The 22,485-nt window shown below is 42.0% G+C and overlaps 6 protein-coding genes and 1 long non-coding RNA gene across 7 annotated transcripts; 3 read left to right on the forward strand and 4 right to left on the reverse strand.

Annotated features, from left to right (window-relative positions):
* Nucleotides 1-214: 214 nt before the first annotated feature.
* robls54B (roadblock similar 54B) lies at nt 215-667 on the reverse strand. Its single transcript, XM_017233576.3, has 2 exons — nt 590-667; nt 215-529 (listed from the first exon to the last, which is right to left on the reverse strand). Exons 1-2 carry the CDS (start codon nt 608-610, stop codon nt 215-217), a joined length of 336 nt encoding a protein of 111 aa, XP_017089065.1. The 5' UTR covers nt 611-667.
* A 258-nt stretch (nt 668-925) lies between these two features.
* On the forward strand, nt 926-1,608 carry robl (dynein light chain roadblock). The gene is made up of 3 exons (XM_017233575.3): nt 926-1,082; nt 1,137-1,215; nt 1,287-1,608. Exons 1-3 carry the CDS (start codon nt 1,080-1,082, stop codon nt 1,496-1,498), a joined length of 294 nt encoding a protein of 97 aa, XP_017089064.1. The 5' UTR covers nt 926-1,079; the 3' UTR covers nt 1,499-1,608.
* A 277-nt stretch (nt 1,609-1,885) lies between these two features.
* On the forward strand, nt 1,886-9,959 carry LOC108120092 (Krueppel-like factor luna). Its single transcript, XM_017233591.3, has 2 exons — nt 1,886-2,095; nt 6,128-9,959. The coding sequence occupies exon 2, from the start codon at nt 6,820-6,822 to the stop codon at nt 8,356-8,358; it is 1,539 nt and encodes a 512-aa protein (XP_017089080.2). The 5' UTR covers nt 1,886-2,095; nt 6,128-6,819; the 3' UTR covers nt 8,359-9,959.
* Nucleotides 9,960-10,270: 311 nt separating this feature from the next.
* Tes (testin LIM domain protein) lies at nt 10,271-13,112 on the reverse strand. Its single transcript, XM_017254699.3, has 4 exons — nt 12,677-13,112; nt 11,971-12,614; nt 10,996-11,914; nt 10,271-10,939 (listed from the first exon to the last, which is right to left on the reverse strand). Exons 1-4 carry the CDS (start codon nt 12,972-12,974, stop codon nt 10,347-10,349), a joined length of 2,454 nt encoding a protein of 817 aa, XP_017110188.2. The 5' UTR covers nt 12,975-13,112; the 3' UTR covers nt 10,271-10,346.
* A 457-nt stretch (nt 13,113-13,569) lies between these two features.
* qkr54B (quaking related 54B) lies at nt 13,570-18,693 on the forward strand. The gene is given in 9 exon segments (XM_043210659.2): nt 13,570-13,702; nt 14,307-14,653; nt 14,720-14,844; nt 14,899-15,350; nt 15,411-15,512; nt 15,580-15,800; nt 15,860-16,158; nt 16,215-16,579; nt 16,862-18,693. Coding segments are annotated over 8 exon segments (1,908 nt in total). The 5' UTR covers nt 13,570-13,702; nt 14,307-14,373; the 3' UTR covers nt 16,926-18,693.
* A 451-nt stretch (nt 18,694-19,144) lies between these two features.
* insb (insensible) lies at nt 19,145-20,051 on the reverse strand. The gene has a single exon (XM_017254700.3). The coding sequence runs from the start codon at nt 19,897-19,899 to the stop codon at nt 19,366-19,368; it is 534 nt and encodes a 177-aa protein (XP_017110189.2). The 5' UTR covers nt 19,900-20,051; the 3' UTR covers nt 19,145-19,365.
* A 723-nt stretch (nt 20,052-20,774) lies between these two features.
* LOC138926168 (uncharacterized) lies at nt 20,775-22,444 on the reverse strand. Its single transcript, XR_011442542.1, has 3 exons — nt 22,271-22,444; nt 21,808-21,870; nt 20,775-21,756 (listed from the first exon to the last, which is right to left on the reverse strand). It is a non-coding gene; the product is annotated as an uncharacterized lncRNA (long non-coding RNA).
* Between the last annotated feature and the right edge of the window lie 41 nt (nt 22,445-22,485).

Here is a 22,485-nt window from a genome sequence, read left to right on the forward strand (position 1 = left end):
TTAGGGCCCTCGGTGATGGCTATATCTTCCTTAATTCTTATCCGATTCTCAAGCGGAGTACCTTAAACGATTTCTGGATCGATTCTCCACCATTCTGCATCAAAATCCTGAGACAAAATATTTTTTAGATTTTTTTATCCATTTTTCCATTCCAAGAATGATAATTGTTTTCTATTCATATGTCTGTTGTATATTAAATTTCTTATATAAACGCTTATTTTTCAAAATTATCCTGAGCATCCTGAAGAACCAGTACCGTTATTTTCGAGTCAGGCACCAAAAGGACTTCGTTTGTCTTAGTCCTTACCCTCAGCATTAACAATTCATCAGTGGGGTCTATTTTGGCCATTCCTCGCTCGAGTCTTCCACGAATGGATTGAAAAAGTCCAGAAAACTGTACAGCGTCGTCCCGATCCATGGTACTCTTTACAGGATTACCCGCGTCGTTAAGAATGACTATATCCCGAACATTTTTTCGCTCTTTGATCAGCTCAAAAGCTTTTTCCACGTAACTAAGAGTTCGGGGAGGCTAATTTAATAAAAAGGGGTTTTTAAAATTATATTAGTTCTTAAAACTTGTTGTGTTTACCCTTTCAGGAGCGGAAAACATTTTGCAGGAGGGCTCCTTGAAAATTAACCCAATTTAATACGTTTTTTTGGTTTCCAAGGTACTAAATAAATATATGGGTCACTAAGGCAATAGAAAGATTTTGTCAAGCCTTACAAAAGTCAAGAACTAAATGAAATAATTAATTATTTTAACAAGTTACAGTTAACAACTTTTTAATTTTGAACGGTGTTACAAATTAATTATTTAAATATAACGATTTTTTTCAAATCTAGTTTTTCCCCCCTTATTTATTTTTTAAGTGGCAACACCGTCTTTTTTTCTTTTACAGAACTGGTTTCTTGTGTTCGTTTCCAGCACTGGTACTAAGTACCATCTTTAATATCGAACAAACAAAAGTTTGCGACTTTTTTGTGGACTTTGGTGATTTTGGGTGGGTTCTGTTGGAAGATTATTCCTAGAAAAGTCGGTTTTTATATATATATCAACTCCAACATAATTAGTTGACAAGATGGTAAGTGGAATCATTTCTGAGCTTTCATAACTTTGACTGTTTTAACTATTTTAGTCGCAAGAGGTAGAGGAAACATTGAAAAGAATTCAGAGCCATAAAGGGGTTGTGGGTACGATTGTCGTCAACAATGAAGGTGGGTGAATCTAGCTATGGCAACTGAATAGGCGCTGGCCAATAACCAAACTGCCATTGCATCCCAATTAGGTATTCCGGTGAAATCCACTTTGGACAACACTACGACCGTCCAGTACGCTGGCCTAATGAGTCAGCTGGCTGACAAGGCCCGAAGCGTTGTACGGGACTTGGATCCTTCCAACGACATGACATTCCTGCGTGTGCGGTCCAAGAAGCACGAGATCATGGTGGCCCCCGACAAGGACTTCATCCTGATTGTCATCCAGAACCCCACAGATTAGGAAAACATGAACTGGACCTAGAAAGCTGAAATAGATTATTTTGTATTTTCATAAATATCGATGTCTGCTACAGAAGCGAGAGATTACTTATTAAATAATGAATTCATGTATTTATAAATTAATTTTAATTTAACAGCGCTGACATCACAGATGTTAGTTCTGTTAGCAGGTGGAAGTGGATTTTATGGAAAAACGAAAACATATGTTTTTAAAATATTTTAAATTCTTAAACATTTTTTATTAAACTAAACTTTTGTATTATATGTGGAGATTAAAAACAAAGGTGGAAAATTATATTGCAGTTGTATAAAATATATCGAACCGGTTAACAGAACGAGTATTAGAGTGACCGTTTGATCTGTTATATACTGGGCGACAGGCAAATTTTTCTACTCATCTGGTCACACAGCCAACAAATCGTGAAAACCCGTGAGGTCTCTGCGTACCTGCATTTATGAAATTCAACGTAGCCCCGTGGAATAGTCAATAAATTGATTGGGAAAAGCGAATCCGAGTCCGCAAATCCCTTCGCGACACGTCGAAGTTAACGCGAGTGCAACTAGCCAGGCGATCGATGGATCGATCGATCCGAAAAAGGTAATTCGAGAGATGGGCGTGCAAAGAAAATGGCGTAATCACGCACTCGAAAAAAAAGCAAAAGCAACACCAGCCAGCCAAACGCAACGCAAACGGAATCGAAATCCAAATCGACGAAAACCCAATCGGCCAGTCAGCAATAAGTAATACGTCTTGGCGAACAAAAAATGAGCCCCAAAAGCGTGAAAAAAGTGAAAAAAAAACTGTGGGCCCAGCATTGCTTTTTTGTGTGAAAACGAAAACGATACATATATGTAGAAACATTCGTACATATGTGCAAAGAATTAACTGAAAAAAAAAAGAAGCACTTCGTATCGGATCGTCCCGTTGTTCGCAATACAATTTCATTTCCAACGCGATTCTCGTTCAACGTACGTTGATACATAGCACCATATATACGAACGCTGTAGGTACATGCAGGCAAGCAGGCAAGGCAGCACGCACGTATATACAAACGACGTACCTATGTATCTGCATTAGGGTGGCCCTCAATATGCTTTGGCTTTTGTTGTTGTTACCTAAACTCTCTCTCTCTGTGTTGGCTCTTATTGTGAAATGGTAGCGTTTCTAATTTCAAAACAAGAAAGTTAATTTTTTCTGGTTTTATAATTTTATTGAAAAAATCGTATTCTGGAATTAAAATTCTTTGAATTTAATGTTGAAACGAGGACCGCCCTAATGTGCATGTACACATGTACTTTCAATATCGACGAAGGCATCACAAAAACACGACGTACACATACAACCATACGCACGCACAGAGACTGGTTGTTGTTGTTGTTGTTGTTGTTGTGGTTGTTGTAAATGTATATAACGGAGAGTTGAACACATAAGGGCTGGCTGGCTCAATTTATAAATATAAAAGAGAAGCATGTGGCTGCGGCGCTGCCTGCCTGCAGCGCGTAAGGGATTTTATTACGTCGGACGTTTCGGTCGTCGGTCGCAATAGCAGCGCCAGTTCGCTGGGTTCGTTTTATATTTTTGGATATTTTACACATGTCCATATGCCCGTCGGGCTGCCTTGCCTCTGCTGCTGCTACGGCTGCTGCTGCATCATCTCCCACATGCATATGCATCTGTAGTGAGAGCACTGCCCGTTGTTCTCCCTCTCTCTAACGGGAAACTGAAAACGCCAAAAACGCGAAACGGGAATTGGGGAGAGCAGGATAGAGCAGACTGAGGATCCCCCGCCAAGAGCAGCCCTACACACACACACACACAACATTCGCGGTCATAAACTCAGTGTCACCTCTAAAGAGTCACTCTCGCAAGTGCCGTTACTCCAAACAGGACCAAAATGTGCCAATAAAAAAAAAAAACAAAAGTCAGTGAAAATCCCCTTAAAAAAATCGTCAAGTGAATCATATAATATATATATAGAAAAGTTAAATACATAACACTGTGTCCCAACCGTGAGAGCCATGTGTAAAGTTCCCTGAAAATGACTCAAATGTTTAAAATTCGATTAGTCAGCACTACCAGCACCAGCTAGTCTTAAAAGATCCCGAACGGAGTTCACAGACTTTATCAAGGGCATTAGATTAGATTGTGGCATCGAAAAAACGGCGAAAAACGCCGAAAATCGTTGAAACTTTTAGGCCTGTCAGCATTCCAAGGGCTTCGGTGGAAACCAAGCCGAAAACCCCAGCATCATTGTCAGCTCAAAAAAAATGAGCTTGCCTCAAGTACAACCAGTTTGGATGTTTTTTTTTTTTTGTATTTTTGGCCGAACACAAGGCCAAAGTTCATACAAAACACTAAACAAAGGTTCTCGCAGCACTCCACTCGCTTTAGATAGCTCCGTGAGTATGTGCCATATCTTATCACATGTGTCCGGGAATCCGCAGAGCACAACTATCAATCAGTGCGGCACGGTCATAGATATAGATATAGATATAGATACAGATACATCGATTAGAGAGTCTGTTTGAAGCAGCAGCTGTTTTATGGAAATCTCAGTCTAGAAAGCAAATGGCAATTAGAAGAAAACAATTGGATTGGATTCCGGTTTTAAATTTCCATTCCCATAGGCAAGCTTATATGCATATATTTTTTAAAAAGAAAACAAGTCTGATAATATCCTTTGTTTTTTCAGTTAATGACCTTAGTGATAAAGAGAAGGAATGTTTGGAAGAGTGGCACGTATTCCCATAATTCCCTGGAACTCTCTGCTTTTGGCTTAGAATCTGTTTTTTAGCTTAACAGCTGAGAGATCTGGAAACGTGCCTACGTGATGAATATACATATATGATAGGCCTTCTATCGTTAATCTGTTCATTAAACCAGAAGCTAAAGGTGTTGGAAACAAGGTCTATGGAGAGCACTATCCTTTAGCAGAGAACAGTATCCATTACCATTTACCAAAGTCAATAGCTTTAGATCTAGATCTATATCTATTTTTTTCCTGCCAGATGGTGGAAGATGCCCTGATAATCCTGTTAATGTTACTCTTGTTGCTATGCGCCATATGCCGACATAAATTACATCAAAAATGAATTTTAATCAAAAAATCAAAGAGAGGGAGCTGACTGGCTGGCTGGTGGGACCTCAAGGAGGATGAGATCGCGTGTAAAGCTTTTCCCTGGCTGATTCATACCATATTTGGCGTCTATTGATGCCCCCAAACCCACACGCCTTTCAATAAAAGCTTGCCCCCATGCTTGCCAGAATTTTGCCGAAGGTCTTCTTCTTACATGTACCCCCCCTCGTTGAACTTTCGACCCGCTGACCAGAGCTCCGAGTATCCAGGCACACAGCTGCAGCAGCTACGAGTTTCGATCGGAAAGCGACCGAGTTTAATGCTGCAGCAGCCACATATACACAGACTGGCAATGGTCCTTCGGTTGACATCACAACCCATGGCAGCACAACCCCACAAAGCATACACAGACAGCAGTGGCAGTGGCAGTAATAGCAGTGGCAGTGGCAGCTTTCTTCCCTTAGTTGAATCGAAAACTCGATTTTCATCCCCGTGGCGAGCTGAATTTAGTTTTAATTTCATTACATGCGAACCAAAACAGTGGGAAACATGCGTATTAAAGCCCGCAGTTCAGGGGCGAAAGGTTGCCATAAATTGTAAAGCATAAAAATCCATGTAACGGTATAGATAATGCTGCGAACAGTATCCTTTTCTGAAACATACATCCCCAAAGATTAGATAGATTACCTCAAGAGAGAGAGAGGTTTTAGGGTTTAGGGGGCTTTATGAATGGGGCATGTGCATGTGGCTATATAGAAATGATAACACTAAATATATACAAACACATGCCTACCATACCATACCATATAGTTAATAATCTGGGATGTGGTCGCAGTCTTATCGCTCGACTCGATTGAGAAAAAAAAAAAAAAACAATAACTGAAATGCTATTTTTGGGCTGTCGAATGGAAAACAATTCTCTGCAGGATTTGCAACACCTGCTCTTTATCTTTTCTTCTTTCCTTCCCCTTGCGGTTGATGCACTTTTGACCCTCCAACCATCCAACCAACCATCCAAACCACTTGTTTTGTCATTTCCTGGGAAAAAGGAGCACACAAGGCAGACAGTCGGAAGACCAGAAGACTGCCTGCCTTGGCAGATGAATGGTAAACAGAGAAACGACCTGCTTGGCAAAAAAATAAAAAAAATTGCATATCTGCTGAAAAATTTCCAAAATTCGCCATCCAAAATGCACTTGTGTGTGGTGGTGGTGGTGCTCCCATTTCGGTTTATTTTTAATTCTTTTTTTTCGAAAGAGAGAGAGTTTCTTCAAAAGACAGGCACTATAGAAGACCTTTTTTTTTCAAAAAAAAGGAAGAAAAAAGGGACCTGAAATCCGAGCACGATGAACATCTGTTCCAAAAAATTTCGGGTGTCTTCAGTGTGTGTTGATTTCTCCAACCAACTTGGGTTGCATTTGCTTAAAAAGATATATAACGATATATACATATATGTACTGCAGCAGCACACACAATGCAAAGTGTGAAACAAGACTCTTTTTCACATACCTGTACCTTTATTTTTTTTTTCTTCTTTTTGTATTTTATTCCAGGTAAATCGACGTCGACGACAGCGGAATACGGAATACCCGAATACTCGAATACCTAAGAGCCTAAGAGCGACAGAATAAAGAAACAAGGAAACATTTGCACGCCAGCGGAGCAACTGCAGCAACCATACCATACCACATAGCTATAGCGACAAGAAAAACCACTTCAACAAAAGAGGATAACATACTGGAAGTGCTCCACTCACTCACACACCATTGGCCACTCACACACACACAGACAGACAGAGGCAGGGGTATAGTACGTGTTTCGGTGGGAAAGTAAACCGACATCTTTTTACGATCGCGTTGGCCTGAGAGTTTTGCAATCAGAGGAAGCCAGCCAGCCAGCCAGTCAGCCCTTTTGATAAGAGAGAGAGCGAGAGAAAAGGGAGAGAAACCCAGAGAAACTGAGAAGAGAGAGCAGAGATTGGAGAACAGGTTGCCAAGTCGGACGCGCAACGAATTTGGAAATCGAGTCACAGCCGAAAGTGCGTGAGCGTTGTCAGCTCCAACAACAACAACAAAACACAACATACATATATATATATATAGAAAGATATATAGCAATCAAGACCCGAAAACTCGGACCTGCATTTAACCCAACCCAATCCAAGCTTAACCCATGAGCAGCTGAGATCGAAAAACAGATCCACTCTCAACACATTCAAGCCCAGAAACTGCCGAAAGAGTTCCAAATGAAAACGTTAGTGCTTAGTCCGGATGACCTGCAGAACTTCAACAAGTTCATCTATGATCCCAAGTCGGCTGCCCAGCTGGCTGCCAGTGCGGGTGCCATTGGAGCGGCTGCAGCAGCGGCGGCGGCCGTTCATGGAGCTCCGCCCACCACAGCCACCACCACAGTCCAGCTGCTGCAGTCCGGCGGCGGCGGCGGTGCACCAGTGAACTCCGGAGTTGTGCCCGTGTCCGTGCCGGTTGGTGTGCCCACCAGTACAGCCAATAGTGCCAACAACCTGATGGCACTGCACTACTACCTTAAGCATCCCGGAATGCAGCAGGTGCCCATCCCACAGCAGCAGCAACAACAACAACAGCAGCAACAGCACCAGCAACACCATCAGCAGCAGTTGCTGGCCCAGTCGCAGACGCAACTGAAGCAGCTGCAGCTGAAACAGCCCACGATCCACCAGCACCAGCAGCACATCAGCTACCACCATCACCACCCGTACTACCAGCAGCAGCAGGCACCGCCACCTCAGCCCCAGCCCCTGAAGAGCCAGCAGCAGTCGCATTTGCCCGTGCACGCCCTCAACCAGAACTCCAACTTCTCGGCGGCCAGCTCCAGCACAGGCGGCACAGCCTCCAGCCATGCGCCCACCCAACAGTCCAACGGATCCAGCGTATCACCCACCATCGTTTCCCGCGTGGCCGCCGTTGGGGCTCCCAACAGCAGCAGTAACATTGCCGCCGCAGCGAATGCCCTGCTTCGGGCATCGGCAGCGTCCGCCTCATCATCGTCGTCCTCATCGTCATCATCCGCGTCGTCGACCTCCTCAACCAGCAGCTCATCCAGCGCCAGCAGCTCATCCTCGGCCAACTGCGCCAAGAAGCTGAAGACGGAACCGGTGCTGTCGCAGTACAATCAAACGGAGCGCCTCAACTTCGCCAACACGTACATAGTGTGGAGCGAGGAGCACTGGCGGCGGGTGGTGTTCCACGACGAGCGGCGCTTCAATCTGGACGGACCGGATGGCTTCTCCTACTACTTCCACGACTTGCGGAACTACGAGCGCACCCTGTCGCAGCGACCTCGTGGCAATTCCGTCTACATCTACCTAATGGTGTGCGTCGGAGGAGCCGTCCACCTGGAGGTCTCCTCTGCGAAGCAACGACCAGAGTCCTGCATTGAAGCCATTATGCGCGAGAGGCCCAATATTGTGGGCAAGTTGGGCAGCCCGGAGTTTGTGCTGCAGGACCACAACTGGATGTCGCACGCCCTGCCCACCGCCCAGGATCTGCTGAACGCGGAAGGACTGAAGACGCAAAAGTGGCCCACCATCGCCCATGACCTGAACATCATGGAGAACGTGTGGGGCTGGCTGATACGCGAAGTGTTTGACGGCGGGCGGAAGTTTTCGCGCAAGGACGACTTGATATTCCGCATCAAGGAGGCGTGGTCCCGTCTGCCCCTCGACCTAATCACCAACTTGTACAGCACCCTGCCCGAACGGATCACGGAGCTCTACTACACGCAGGGCGTCTACACGAATTGTTGACATCGGACCGCGAAGCCTTCATGGTGGCCTCCATGTGGCCAGAGCAAGGACCGAAGTCAGGGCATCAAGGGGCAGGCGGTAGCAGATCCTGCAGAACCTGGAACCTCGATGGAAGCAAATCTTTATATACAATTTAACTTAACTTTTTGTGTATAGCTTTAAGATGTGTGCAACGGGAGCGGCAACGGCGCGGACTGGACGACAGGAACTGGACTGAAAGCAAGAAAGACAGGACTCGCCGACGACTGACAGACGACTGACCGACCGACCTGGGTTATATAAGTTATCAAGTTTTTTAGTTATTTAAAAATGAACATAAAAAAAAAACTGAAAAAAGCAAACAAAAAAAAAATCTGAAGAATGTGGGCAGAACACGCGTAAGGTGTTGCCATATCGCTTTGTAATTAGTGTTTTCTCCCCCATGCCCCACCCCTAACTTTCCCTCATTTAAGTATAATGAACCCCCCCCCCCTTTAATTCGTAAGCTATACCTAAGTTTAAGTTTTCGTTTTTTTACCTATTACCACCCTTCTTCCCATACTCTATTAGGTATACCTATATATATATATTAAAATATATTAGTTGCAAACAATTTAATTTTGAACTTAACTCTCCACCCACCCCCACTCCCCCCATTTTTGTTAATTGTTTTTAGTTGTGCCAGAACGGTAGAAGAAGAACAAAATTAAGAAATAAAAGAAAAAAAAATAAATATATAAATGCCAAGCGAGCAGTGAGCAGTGAGGAAGAAAAACAAAATAAATTGTAACTAAAGTATTATTTTAAGGCATAGTTTTTGTTGTAGCAAATTACGGAAAAATGAAAAAAAAACACTCACTCAGTCGATAAAAAAAAGAAACGATCCTATCATGTAAAATTGTTTACAAAGAGAACAGATACAGAAAAAGAAATTATGATTAACTAATTATCAATGTAATTAATACATATTAAAACGATAACGAAAGAGCAAAGGCAACTTAGTGTTAATATAAGAAGGAGTAACTAACTGACGAGCGTAGAGAACTAGAGATCGATGAAATCATGCTGAAAACTCAACACTCCTCCTCAGATCAGATCAGACCCCTTGACCCCTTGACCTCTCAGGCCCCCAAATGGAAGCTAATCCTCAAAAAAATACATGCCATGGCAGCTAACCTGGGTGGGAGATTAGGATTCATTTGGGGATGATGACTCTAAAACCATGTACACACGCCATATAGATGATATATATATGGCCTATATGTACAATGCGCACCCATACTTAGCAATACAATTGAACTGAACAAACTAAACTATCTGTAGAGATATCTATCTTGATTACCAGATAGTATCCTTGAAATAAAATGCAACTAATACCCAAATACCCCAAATTTTGGCAGTTATGTGAATGTGATTTAGTCCTTGTTTTCGCTTCTGCAATAACGAGCTCCTCCACTCGACACACCCCACAAAAATCGAGACGAGAACTTTATACAATGCATATACATTATATACAAGCAAGAACAAGAAAAATCAACACAAAATCTAATTATGATGATTAATTAATAAATCGAGAAATGCAATTACCAATAAAAACTACCAGCAGATACGTAAAAAATTAATTATTCCAAATGACTTTTAACTGGGTGGGTGGGGGTTTTCGTAATAAGGTGCTTTATTAAAAAAAGGGTTTTTTCCTGTAAATATAATACTTTTCAATGTATAAATATTGTATATAAAACTTGTATACATATATATATATTCTATTTGGTCTATTGGCACTGTTTAAAAGCGGCTGGAATTGTTAAAATATCGACATGCTCGAGGTCTTTTTTAAAAAATTTTGGAATTGCAACAAGGAGCAGTCTTTTTTTATAAATGCAGGTCTATTCTAGGCACTTGAAGTGTGTGGCATCTCTAGTTTCTATTCACTGTTTTATGCTAAATATTTGTGCGTTTTTTGATCCTTTTTTAAATACTTTTTTTTTTTGGTTTTTGTGGAGACAACCTTAGGAAATAACGCTACGCACACAGGCGGGACTGCAAAAGGGCATGTCCTGCTTGACGCAGAACCTTCCGCCGATGAGCGACTTGGAGCACTGGACTCCAGCACAGACAAAACACTGGCCATGCCAATGGATATCGCCCCAGACCACGCCCTGATCGGCCGGTCCAATGGGTTGCTGGCAATTTTTGCAGGCCACTGCAAAGAAACGATCGTAGCACTGCAGGCACAGTGGCATATTGGAGTTCTCATCGGGTATATACTGCTGGCCGGCCAGGGGCTCGTCGCATTGGTAGCAGCAGAAGTGCTTGATATGGAAGGTGGCTCCCTCCGCTGCCGTGTACTCCTTCGTGAAGATCAACTCGTCGCAGGCGCGGCAGCGCGGTATCTTCAACTTGATGGCCAAGTCGCGGCCACAGTAGACCTGTCCCTGGTGGAAGAAGTAGACCAAGTCGGCCAGCAGCTCGCGACATGTGTGGCACTTGAAGCAGCCGGGATGCCAGGCGATCTCCTTCCCAGCTCGATCCGCTTTCACAGCCACCTCGCCAAAAGCTATGGGCTGGCTACAGTCGCAGCATAAGATGGTGGATACGTTGTCTGCAAGCCATGAGAGGTTATTAGTCATGGTTTTATCCAAATTAGAGAATACCTACCTTTTCCTGCAGCTTCATCGCCGTGGATTCGTAGTTGTTGGAACTGTTCGGGCATTCCAGCACAGTTCGGATACATATTCATGTCCTCGATTCCCGGTATGCTAACGAACCGGCCCTGACCGGCAGTTAGGTCCTCGCTGCCATAACCGGGAGTCGAGGGCTTCGAGTGGAAGCCAGAGTCGCTGCTCTGCGATGTAGGCAGCTCCCCGAGATTGGATTTCGGATAAGAAATATCCTTGGCACCATTGGCCATGTCAGCAAAGACTTTATCAATATCCTCCAGCAGCTTATCGTCGTCCAATAGCCAGTCATGTACTTGCTTCAGGGGCTGCAATAGCTGGCACTGATCGTGTGAGATGCCCTTGTCCTGAAGGGTGTGGAATAGCCGGTCGTAGTAGGGAGCGTTGGCCACAGCAGACTGCAGCATGTTCTTGTCCAATCCGATCGATTGCAGTTGAGCCTTGGTAGCGGGCGGCAGTCCCCTTAATTCTCCAATATTTGCCACGGGAGCTGGTAGAGTGGATATAACTACCGAGGACGGAGCGCGTCCAGCACGAGCCTCTTGAAAGGCTTGCTTGAGGGGTTCCGCCTGCAGGATCTGGGCAAAGACCGGATCTCGATCGTAGTCCGTATTGGTGGGCAGACCACAATCATAAACAACGGTGGATACGCCCCCGAACTTCACTCTCCGCATGGGAGTATCCTGACGCATCTGGGCTCCAAATCTGGCCTGCACTGGATTCTTCAGGGGCAGTGGTGAGTTGAACGGTGTGCCTGGAGCCGATTTCACGGGAGTCATAGGCTGCGGGGGGCAGATGGTGTTGATCTCGGCCCTGAATTGGGGGTTTTTCGAGTACTCCTTTCGGAACTCGGCAATGGGTCCCAGTTTGGGATCCCTGGAAATGTTCAGATTCTTGTCCTGAAAAAAAAAATATTTAAAAACCCAAACAGGAACTTCCAATCCATTGCTCTTACCTGCAGCATTCCCAAGACCTTGTCGTAAACGACTCCGTGTGTTACCAAGCTTTGAAGTGCCGGCTTGCTAATTCCCAAAAGCTTTTCCTTCGACTGAGCCCGCAAGGCTCCATTTTCCTGAAACTCATCCACCGAATCGGTTAGGGGCTCGGCAAAGGCCACCAGTAATCTGGGATGGGCACTGGCTGGACTGGCCAAAGCCTGTGATAGCTTGGCATTTCCTAGAAGCTCGTTTAGAGTGACGTCTGCGACGGGGGAGAGTCCAATAGATTGCCAGGTTTTGCTCGTCTCCGGTGGAGCAACCACAGTTGGAGCCACATGCTCCACTTGAGCATGATTCAGACGATTTCCCAAACGGACCACCACGCCCTGGCCCACGCACTGCTCGCGCAATCGCTGAACATATTGTTGAAGCTGGCGAGCCTCCGTCTCCGACAGCCCGTCACAAAGGGTGGCGTCCAAATCGTGCGGCGGTACCTGCAGTTCCAGCTGCTGCTTTCGCTTGAGGGCAGCATCGCTTCCGGCCACGGGTATTTGGGCGGTGCCAAGTTTCTCCATATAATCGGTGACTACATCGGGAGCGGCATTTGGGGGCACCCATTCCAACTGCACCGGTTGACTGGCCAGGGCCTTGATTTTAATGTCTGTCCAAAGCGCGTAATAATGAGAATTATACATGTTTCGGAGTTACAATTTCACAACTTACAAGCTGGCTTGGCACGTATCTGGCCAAGGATCTCGAACTGTGCCCATCCTGTGATGTCGTCATCCTCAGGACACGCGTGCTCGTTCTTACGGCATTTGCAGTTGCGGCAAACCTTCCGCCAAAAGTGCAAGTCCAATCCTGGGCACTTGTCCTTGCACTGATTGCAGGGAGCTCCAGCACCGGATTCGTGTCCCAGCTTCGAGCGCTTCAGTTGCTCCCGACGAGACTCCAATTTGGATAGCCACTCCGGCGCCTTGGGCGTCTCCACGCAGGAATTTGGACTTTGTGCCATGGACATCTTGAGATTTCGATCTGGACAATAGGCTATGACTCACATCCCCGGAATAAGACAACTTGAGCCCCCGATTAACTCCTTCCAAAACAGTTTTTGTTGTCTATGAAATAATGGAAACAGAGGGCCAACCGACCTGCCAACTTACTCGTGCTTAGGGTTGCCAGGGCAAAAAAATATTAAATTATCCAACACTGGTAGCGATGTTTTCCCGTTTTCCAGTTTGGCTTAAAAAAGTTTAAAGTTTTTTTTTAAAGTTTTAAAAATTGTTTAATAATTCTTGGCAAAAGTAATTTAAGAACTTTTGATGGTAATCAGGTAGCTTTTCAGGTATTGGCGCTCTGATAAACATAAAAACTATTTAAAGCTTTAAAATAAAAAAGGTTTTAAAACAAAAATGTACAATTCGGGAGAAAACAATGAAAGAATTTAAAGCTTCAACCTAAACAACTTCTTTCATTTGCAGCGATGGAAACTACCTCTTCTTCTTTTATCCGTCATCTTCTTCTTTTATATTTATTAATATTAATAATATCCTGTTCTTGCCATTTATGGAGGTCCTTACTGTACGAGGAACCGCGAAACTTTGCTGGTTTTGGTGTAAGCCCGTTTTCTTGAGCTTTCGTCGCACGGTCACATTGCCCGTGGTATTGTTTTTTTCGCAAGTTCAATTGCAGTTTTTTCGCAACATATTTTAAATTGAAAGCAATATTCGAGAAGGCCATTAAATAGTGGTAAATACCAGCACCAAATCAGTTGGCAATGCAAAAGCTAATAGAGTGTGCAGTTAAAAGAGAAATTACCGCTAAACACAGGACGAGAGAAGCAACAGAAAACGTCCGATGCAATTTGCAAATACAGAAAAGAAATAGGTGAAAAACTGCGTCCCACTGAAAAGTGAAAGTGCAGTGAGGGTGGCGCAGGAAGGGCTTTCAGAGTGGCGGGGATCACCAGTTGGACATTCTGAAGGTGAAGTGGACAAATCTAAAGCCGTGATTTATTGTTAGTGAAGTAAACTAAATAAAAAGCATCTTTTTTACCGGTTTTATTTGCCAAAAGCTTTTGAATATTGTGTCTTACGGCAACAATTTGATTTTCGACCAATTTTGTATGGTGGTTGTTTTTGCTCATGTACTATACATATGGATGTGTGTGTGTGTGAACTTGCATTAGTGTGAGAAAGCGTAGGCAAAGGGTATCCGCCAATTGATTTTAATAAACTAATATTAGTTTTTAATTACTACACTTTAAAAATAGAAAAATGTAAAAGAAAAAACTTAAACCAAATTTGAATCTAAACATATAATTTAAAATACTAATTAATTTATTTTGTAATAGCCAGCCTTCCCAGCTTTAGCTTTCAGCTCCTCCGCTTGCCGACCGCCCGCTCCGGGGGCAACACATCATGACCGAGAAGTACGACGGTAACGGTGACTTTTCCACCTTCAACGACGATGACAACGATTTTGGCGGCAAGCCACGAAAATCAGTCGGTGGCTCCAGCGGTGCACCCGGTGGAGCTCACAATGGCGACAGTTCTGCCCACGATCATGGCCATCATGCAGCCGACTCTGCCAATAGTGTCCAGATAAATGAGAAGGCCAATGAGTATATACGCGATTGTATGGCGGAGAGGAATAGGATGGACAGGAAGTTTCCCATTGCCGAAAAGTTAATAGAGGGTGGTAAGATATTAAAGCTTACAGATTCAAGATCTATTTTGTTTCAATAATCGATATCATGCGCTTTAGAAATAGAAAAAGTCCAGACCACTGGAAGGATTCCATCTAGAGAGCAAAAATATGCGGATATCTACAGAGAGAAGCCATTACGGATCTCACAGCGGGTCCTGGTGCCAATTAGAGAACACCCCAAGGTATGGTTTTCAAAAATAATATTCAAAAGGATACTAACAAGCCTCTCTTTATAGTTCAACTTTGTCGGAAAATTACTAGGACCGAAGGGAAACTCACTGCGACGACTGCAGGAGGAAACGCTTTGCAAAATGACCGTCCTGGGCCGCAACTCTATGCGGGATCGCGTTAAGGAGGAGGAGCTGCGCAGCTCCAAGGACCCAAAGTATGCACACCTCAACAGCGACCTGCACGTGGAGATATCGACGATAGCGCCGCCAGCAGAAGCTTATGCCAGGATCGCCTATGCCATGGCGGAGCTAAGAAAGTATCTGATTCCGGACAGCAATGACATCATTCGGCAGGAGCAGCTGCGGGAGTTGATGGACAGCACTAGTCTAAATGAGAACGAGAATGGCAAGAGTGTTTACAAGAAGTCCTCACACGTGACCTCCGGGAACAGTGCCATGGGTGGTGGGTCGATTAACACGATTGGTGGAGTCAAAAATACAGTTCATCATGGTTACAGGTGCGTTATTTAGCAAGAAATCTTTAAAAATATTAAATGATGTATGTCTTTACATTTTAGAGGCTCACAGCCCTCATCATTTAGCAAAAATGTACTAGCTCCTAAACAAAAAGTGATGTCTATACTGGAAAAAGCCAGAACTGCCATGGATGAGACGTATGGGTAAGTTATTAGCTATCCCGGGAACTAGACCTACTTGTATTACTTACTTTGTTTATTTTAATGGCAGTCGTGGCTATGATGACGGCTTGGGCTACGATCCACATCAATCATACGACAGCTACTCCTATGGCAGTCATGGTCATGGACCACATGGTCCCCCCGCAGGCATTTTAGGCGGCATGGGTGGCATCAGTGGTGGAGGTGTACGCGGTGGTCATTACGAAAGCTCGGACTATGAGCCGGATTATGGAAGACGAGACTACTACCAGCATTCGCCTGGATATGCAGGTGAGTTTGTGGGAATATAGGTGATTACATATCAGAAATAATATTATTTATGTCTTTAGCTGGTGGCGGAGGCAACGGTGGCCTGGGCACTGGCGGTGGCTCTCAAGCGAATGCAATCGGCGGCTCTGGCCTTAATTCCAATCACAATCGCAGCCACGTTAATAGGTGAAATTTGCTGGGTCCGAGCTGTGTTAGCGGAATAGCAGGACGTGCTAGTAATCCAGGAGGAAACAACCAGAATCTGATCATTAAATCCCAAACCAATAGCACCAATAACTACTTGCCCGGACCAGGAGCAAGTGAGTGCCAAGCAGGCAAGAACTTAAATTCAAATTACTTCTTTAATGGCACTAACAAGGTAAGTTTAATTGGATTTCAAGCTTGTTAAAAAATATTGAAAAATATTTATTTTAGCCACAACAACAACAGTCGCAACCAAATCTCCCACCGCCACCGCTATCAACCCACAACAACAGCAACGGCAGCCAGAGCAACCATATGAATAATCACACAATTAATAACACCAATAACCAAAACCAAAATCATAACAATAATAATATTAATTGCCACAGTCGCTATCACCAAATCGGTGAGAAGAAATCCAACGATGTTTCATACTTATCCTCCTATCCAGTCGGCCAGATGGATGGCCAAAAGAGTGCCAACAACAGCAACAATCACACACTAGGCAGTAAAAATCATTACAACAACAACATCAATAACAACCACACCACCACAACAACAACAACCGCTTCAGTGCCCAATATGCTATTAGTAAGGTATTGAAATGCGATCAAAACTAAAGTTAAAATCAAGTAACTCCTTCGTCCTTGCGCACACCCACAAGCCCATCGAATTCTTTGATCAATGCAAGTTACTAGCAATGCCACCTGCTTGCTTTTAAATCCGCTTATCAATCAAAATAATTGCTTTCTAATTTGCATTGATCTGAAAGTTTTCGATGACCCATATCCACACCTAATGTCAAGCAATGAAAAAAAAAATGAAAAACGACATGAAGAACTCTCTATCTCTAAATTCCAATTAACATTCTCTTACAGACCTGCTAATCCTTCTTCGCTTCATATTGGCACATTTCCGTTCTTGCCAGTGCAGTTTTTCTGAATCCAAGCCATACAACAACACCAGTAACAACAACAACATCAACAACAACCAGAACAACTAACTAAAAGTAGAAAAGCTTTTCGCAAAAAAAAGAAAAATCAACATCCACATCAACATCCACATCAAAAATACTTTGTACACTTGAATTCGAATTCATAAGATTTAAAGTAAGGTGGGAAGGAGGGGGAGGGAGTATTTACAAAATGGACAAAATGAACTTTACAATATATATATATACGACGACTATTGACAAACAAAACAAAAAAATGAACATATATACATAACAAATATATTTATACATATATTTTTGCGTGCAAGGAGTGTCCTTCAATGAAGATGAGGCTGGATCTACAAATTAATACTTTACTTTCAAACTTCAAACACAAAAAACAACAAACACACACTCGTACGAAACTGTGTCCGGTTTTTTATCTCTATTTACAACAAAAAAAAGAATACATCTTAAAGATATTCAATGAGCCTGAATAGTGGGGGTAATCAGTAATTAAGCACACGGCTCAGCTTAAAGTTGGGCTGGGGATATATTCAGACATTAAAAAATACATATATGATACTATAATGTATGAAGTACAGAGAGCGAATCCAACTGATAGAGAAGACAAAGCTATGTATAGGAGAGTAGCCAAGAACCGATGATATGCGATCGAGACAAAATCTATGAGATTAATTAACTTAATAGAATATATAATAATAATTAATACAGAGGGCACATTTAAAACATAATTTTATTTATATATGCGTATATGGCAAAACTAACAATACAGATAAAGAAAAAATATATATATATATATTATATACACTTACAAATTCTAATATTTACATAATTAACAGAGAACAAGTAACAGATAAACTTTAAAATACCTTAAACAAGAATTATCTAATACTCGAACTATCTAATATATCGAAATACTAACAATCTACAAAGTTAATAAGAAGATTCAAGAATACTGGAGGTACAACAGACATTTCAAATGGGAGATCTCATTTGAGATCTCTGTAGGCTCCTATTATATACAAGTTAATTGTGAAACAAGGTCCATAAGTGGATAATGCTGCAAATGATTACTTTATTAAAACCCAATATACGAAAACAATAAAAGAGCAAAGAGTTAAAGCGAACCACTAAGAATAATAAACAGAATACTCGATTTACTTATACACATGTGCAAAGTTAATATTAAACGTAATAACGTAACTAAATAATATTAAACGAATAACAACATAATTCTATGTACTTAACCCATCTGTAACCCATGAGGCCACGAGTCTCCATTAAATACACATACTTAACTAACAAAAACTTAAACCCTAATTATATATAATCGACTTGTAATCGACAATTCAAACAGTTGCCAAGCTCAATTTTCGATTTCTGTTTACTGCTAAACCCAATTAGTTTCTAAATTAAAGTAGAGCTTAAGTAGAACCAAGAAATTGTGCCAAATGTATGTGGGAAGATGATCTCGTCGAGATCGCCTCCATTATTTGAAATTACCAATTGAAATGCCAATTTATCTATGTTATTTTTTTTGTATTTGTCTTAATTTCGGACTACTTGGAGCTAATAAATTGTACTTTACTAACGCCATGAAATAAATAATACTCGAATAAGAATATATAAATCGAATATCTTGTCCAAAAAAGAAAAAGGAAAACATTTACTTACAACCACGTGAAATGTTAAATTGTTGAAAACAATTAAAATCTAGTTTTAATGGAATATCAGTAATAAATATAATACAAAGGATTACAACCATTTATTACAAATAATTATTGTTGTTACAAATTATACAGATGATAACTAATACTGAAGAATCATAATGCATCTTTAGGGCGGTTCCAGCCCCCAAAATAATTTATGAAATATATAAAAAAAAGTTAAAGAACTAATAAACATAAAAAAAACAAGATACAAACAAACAAACAACACACCCCCCGCCCTTATAACAATAAATATATATACAACTTATATTATATACATACCTACAAAACTGAATTCAAAGAAATAATATATTGCGATTGAGTTATTCTCATTAATTATAACTATTATATGTAAAATCAAATAACACAAGTAATAAAACTAAATGAATAAATAAATATATTTAAAATATATGAAAATCGAAATCAAAAATCAATTGTGTTTTAAATAAAAAGACTCTTCTTTTTTTGTATTTATTTGATTAATTTATTTTATTCTTATATTCTTTTTATATTGCTTCACAATAATTGACTAGAATAAACAGCTTAGGATTACGAAGATCCCCGGGATGAACATTTTCCACCCCACTAGGGGGTGAAATTTGGCCAACCCTGGGACTACTCTATTTAGTTCTCTCTCTCGGGTTTTACTTGCAATGAGATCGCAGCAAAGGGTGACTAGAATCTGGCTCAGAAGGAGGCTCGTGGCCTCCACTCTGGCTTAGGCCTGCAGTAGGCCATCGCTCTGGCTAACCAACTTCCCCAACAGGGTCTGGTACAGTGGGGACTCGGTGGGTATGCCCTCGCTTTGCAGGAAGAGCAGGGTTTCCCTGGCGCACATAGCAAAGCCCAGGGCCTCCGCCTGACTTCGCTGGGCGGGTGTGGGCTGGGCGAATTGTGCAGCCACTTCCGCATCCTCAGCACTGGCTTCCTCATCCTCATCCTCTCCGATTGCTTCGTAATCGTCTCTATCGTCAAGATCATGCTCGAAGGCATCCAATTCGGATTGCAGCTCCATGATCTTCTGGAGGGCTTCCAGCAGGATACGATTGGGGGCATCTGGAGGAGTCTGATATCCGGCCGTTTCCTCCTCAGCCGGAGGCGTCAGAGGACGATGACGTTTCTCTGGAACTGGGACATTATCCTCCGGCTGCCTATGTTGCTGTTGTTGCGGCTGGACCTCCTGTCCCTGTTGCTGCTGCTGCTGCTCCTCCTGGCTAGCTCGTTTGCGTTTCATGATCAGTTTCCCCGACATGGCTCCTAATGTAGTTCCGACTTTAGATTTTCAGCTCTGCGCGACACAACCTTCGTTCACCTGGCGATCGCCACGACTGAACTATGAATGCACCCCGGCAACTGGAAACTGGCAACTGGCAACTGGCGATGGCAACTCCAACCCCAAAACAAATGCGGCAGGAACCAGAGAGATAGTGGCATTAGGGGATGTGCCGGGCCAAGGAAATTAAAAAAAAATAAAACACAACAGAGGGGAAAAAATTGTTGCAGCTGTTTGAGTTGCGGCAGCTGAAGCGGGAGGGCAACAGGATACAGGCTCAGGCTACGGGCAACAGCAGGATATTGCAACCCCTGCAAGCCAGGCAAGCTGCTGCTCAGTTCTCTCTCCGGCTGCAGCAGACTAGCTCCGCAGCAGACTATCCTCCCTTCCGATATCCTCTATCATTTTCGGTCGACCCCCCCAACCCTCTGGGTCCTGGGCGTCCCTTTCCGCCCTTTGCAGTTGTTGTCCCGTGGCTGTTTTCTGTTTTGGCAGGACCTATACGACAGATTGGTGATCTTTTTTAATATTTTTTTGTTTTTAAACTAATTTTTTAAAGAAAATTTGTATTATTTTATGTAAAATAAAATATACAGCAGCTAAAAAGCAATAATTATTTTGTGGTATTTACATATAGGAATAAATATTTTATTTTAGGGGGATTTTTTTCAGAATTAATATGTGCTAAAAACCTTAAACTCGTTTAGCAAAATAATAAAAAACATATGCACTTTAAATTTTCATGTTTACCATGGTATTTATTATGTACACAATTATATAGCTTTTTAATTGTTGGTGTTATTTAAAAAAAAGAGGAAATAAAGATTTATTTACAAGTTAAGCTTAAGGTAAAATATTTTTATTAGTTTTGATAGTTTTTTGAATAAAAAGCCATGTTTACGATACAAATTTTAGCTTGATTTAGCTATAGTTTTTAAACAAGTTTTTTTTAAAAACAATTCAGTAAAATATTGAACTTTCCATGTAGTAATTGTAGGGTATATCCAAATACTCCGTAGCCGAATCTTTGTGCAACATTTGCAGCTGGCACGCTTCACATTCATCTCTTCGATCGGCGCTGCCCTTCCAGTAAGTGAGTGAGTTTGACCTGCCGTTGCCCGATGATAAGTGCACACCTATGGACACTGAGAGAAATGGTGGAGAAACTTGCCACTGGATACCGTTGACATGGCAAAAATATACATATGTCTGTTGTCAGGGAGTACTTACTTACTTACTTATCGCCGTAACTACAGGTTCTTAGTGAGACTAAAGGCAAATGTAATAAATACTCAGTGCTTAGTTATAATGAAAAATAGTTATCAGAAGCCAGAGGAGTTGCCAAAAATCCAACATCAAATCGAAAATATTTTGGACGGGGTGACCGACTTGGGTCTGGCACATTGATGGCAATCAATATAGATTTATGGTCAAGGAAATTGAGCGTTATTGGATTGATTTGGTGGGGCTGTGGGGCTGGCACTATCTTAGCATATTGTCGTTAATTAATTCACATATAAATAATCATGCTGTTGATATCTTTTAGCAGGTATTTTCGCAACTGACTGAAATGTTGTTTCATCTTGTTTCTAAAATCATTTTCTTGATAAGCCCTCCGGAAGATAAAAACCAAATCATAATTGGCTCATATATTTTATTTTTATCTGGGTATTATCGCGCACTTGACATTGTGTAATAATGTCGTGTTCTCTTCAGTTGTTTTTATTTATTTTTATTTTGGATCTTTGACACTCAATTACGAGGTAAAGTTTACCAAAAGCATCCGATATTTATTTTCGAACCGACTCAATTGCTGTTGTATCTTGTATCTGGTATCTGTGAGAGATATATTTAGGCGACAACGAGAGCAGGAAAGTTGTACCTTACGTTTGGAAGTATTCGCCCGACCTCAGACAGTAAATACATCATCCGCAACCGCAGCTGTTGTGCCTAAAAAGGCGAGTGTATGTATATGTGGAATATATGGATTATACTATATATTATATATGATTGAACTGTTTAAAAAGCACGCGACAAGTGGCATGGAATAATTGTGGGGGAAGTGGTTATAACAATTGCAATCTTTTCATTTTTGCATGCAACTGGTGGAGTAATTAACCCAAACTGTTGCCCACAACTCTTTCCAATATTATTTATCGCTTGTGGAACAAACTTTGGAACAATCGGCACTCATTGTGGTGAATGGAATTTGCTTGAAGTTGGCAGAAAAAAAAAACACTTGTCTGGAATTTTTTCGAGAAATTAATGACAAAGATCGGGTTACCCGACTTATCCAGAACTGCTCTAATGGCTTTTTTAGAGCGGCATTATGTGTGTTTGTGTTTTTTACCTGTCTCTAGTCTAGCCTGATGAGTCAGGTAGATATATTTATGATTATCTTGATCTATAACTCTCGATTATGGAGTATAGCGATAAGCCTGCCACTGATGGCTTCCAAATACCACAGAGATATATAAAATATATATATGCAGTTTTGATATGATACACGGCAGTAACAATTGGTAGTGACGCTGCTGAAATCGCTCGTCTTTTTTTCAGCCAACA

Source organism: Drosophila bipectinata, chromosome 2R, assembly GCF_030179905.1.
Source record: "Drosophila bipectinata strain 14024-0381.07 chromosome 2R, DbipHiC1v2, whole genome shotgun sequence".
Taxonomy (NCBI): Eukaryota; Metazoa; Arthropoda; class Insecta; order Diptera; family Drosophilidae; genus Drosophila; species Drosophila bipectinata.

Bases quoted from the DNA above. Each gene is read 5' to 3' on its own strand.
- robl (XM_017233575.3), top strand. The intron at 1,216-1,286 runs GTGGGTGAATCT...CATCCCAATTAG, and splicing joins GATTGTCGTCAACAATGAAG to GTATTCCGGTGAAATCCACT.
- insb (XM_017254700.3), bottom strand. From the start codon at position 19,899: ATGTCGGGGAAACTGATCATGAAACGCAAACGAGCTAGCCAGGAGGAG.
- LOC108120092 (XM_017233591.3), top strand. From the start codon at position 6,820: ATGAAAACGTTAGTGCTTAGTCCGGATGACCTGCAGAACTTCAACAAG.
- Tes (XM_017254699.3), bottom strand. From the start codon at position 12,974: ATGTCCATGGCACAAAGTCCAAATTCCTGCGTGGAGACGCCCAAGGCG. The intron at 12,615-12,676 runs GTAAGTTGTGAA...CGCTTTGGACAG, and splicing joins GATACGTGCCAAGCCAGCTT to ACATTAAAATCAAGGCCCTG. The intron at 10,940-10,995 runs GTAGGTATTCTC...CATGGCTTGCAG, and splicing joins CGATGAAGCTGCAGGAAAAG to ACAACGTATCCACCATCTTA.
- robls54B (XM_017233576.3), bottom strand. From the start codon at position 610: ATGTTTTCCGCTCCTGAAAGG. The intron at 530-589 runs GTAAACACAACA...TTATTAAATTAG, and splicing joins TGTTTTCCGCTCCTGAAAGG to CCTCCCCGAACTCTTAGTTA.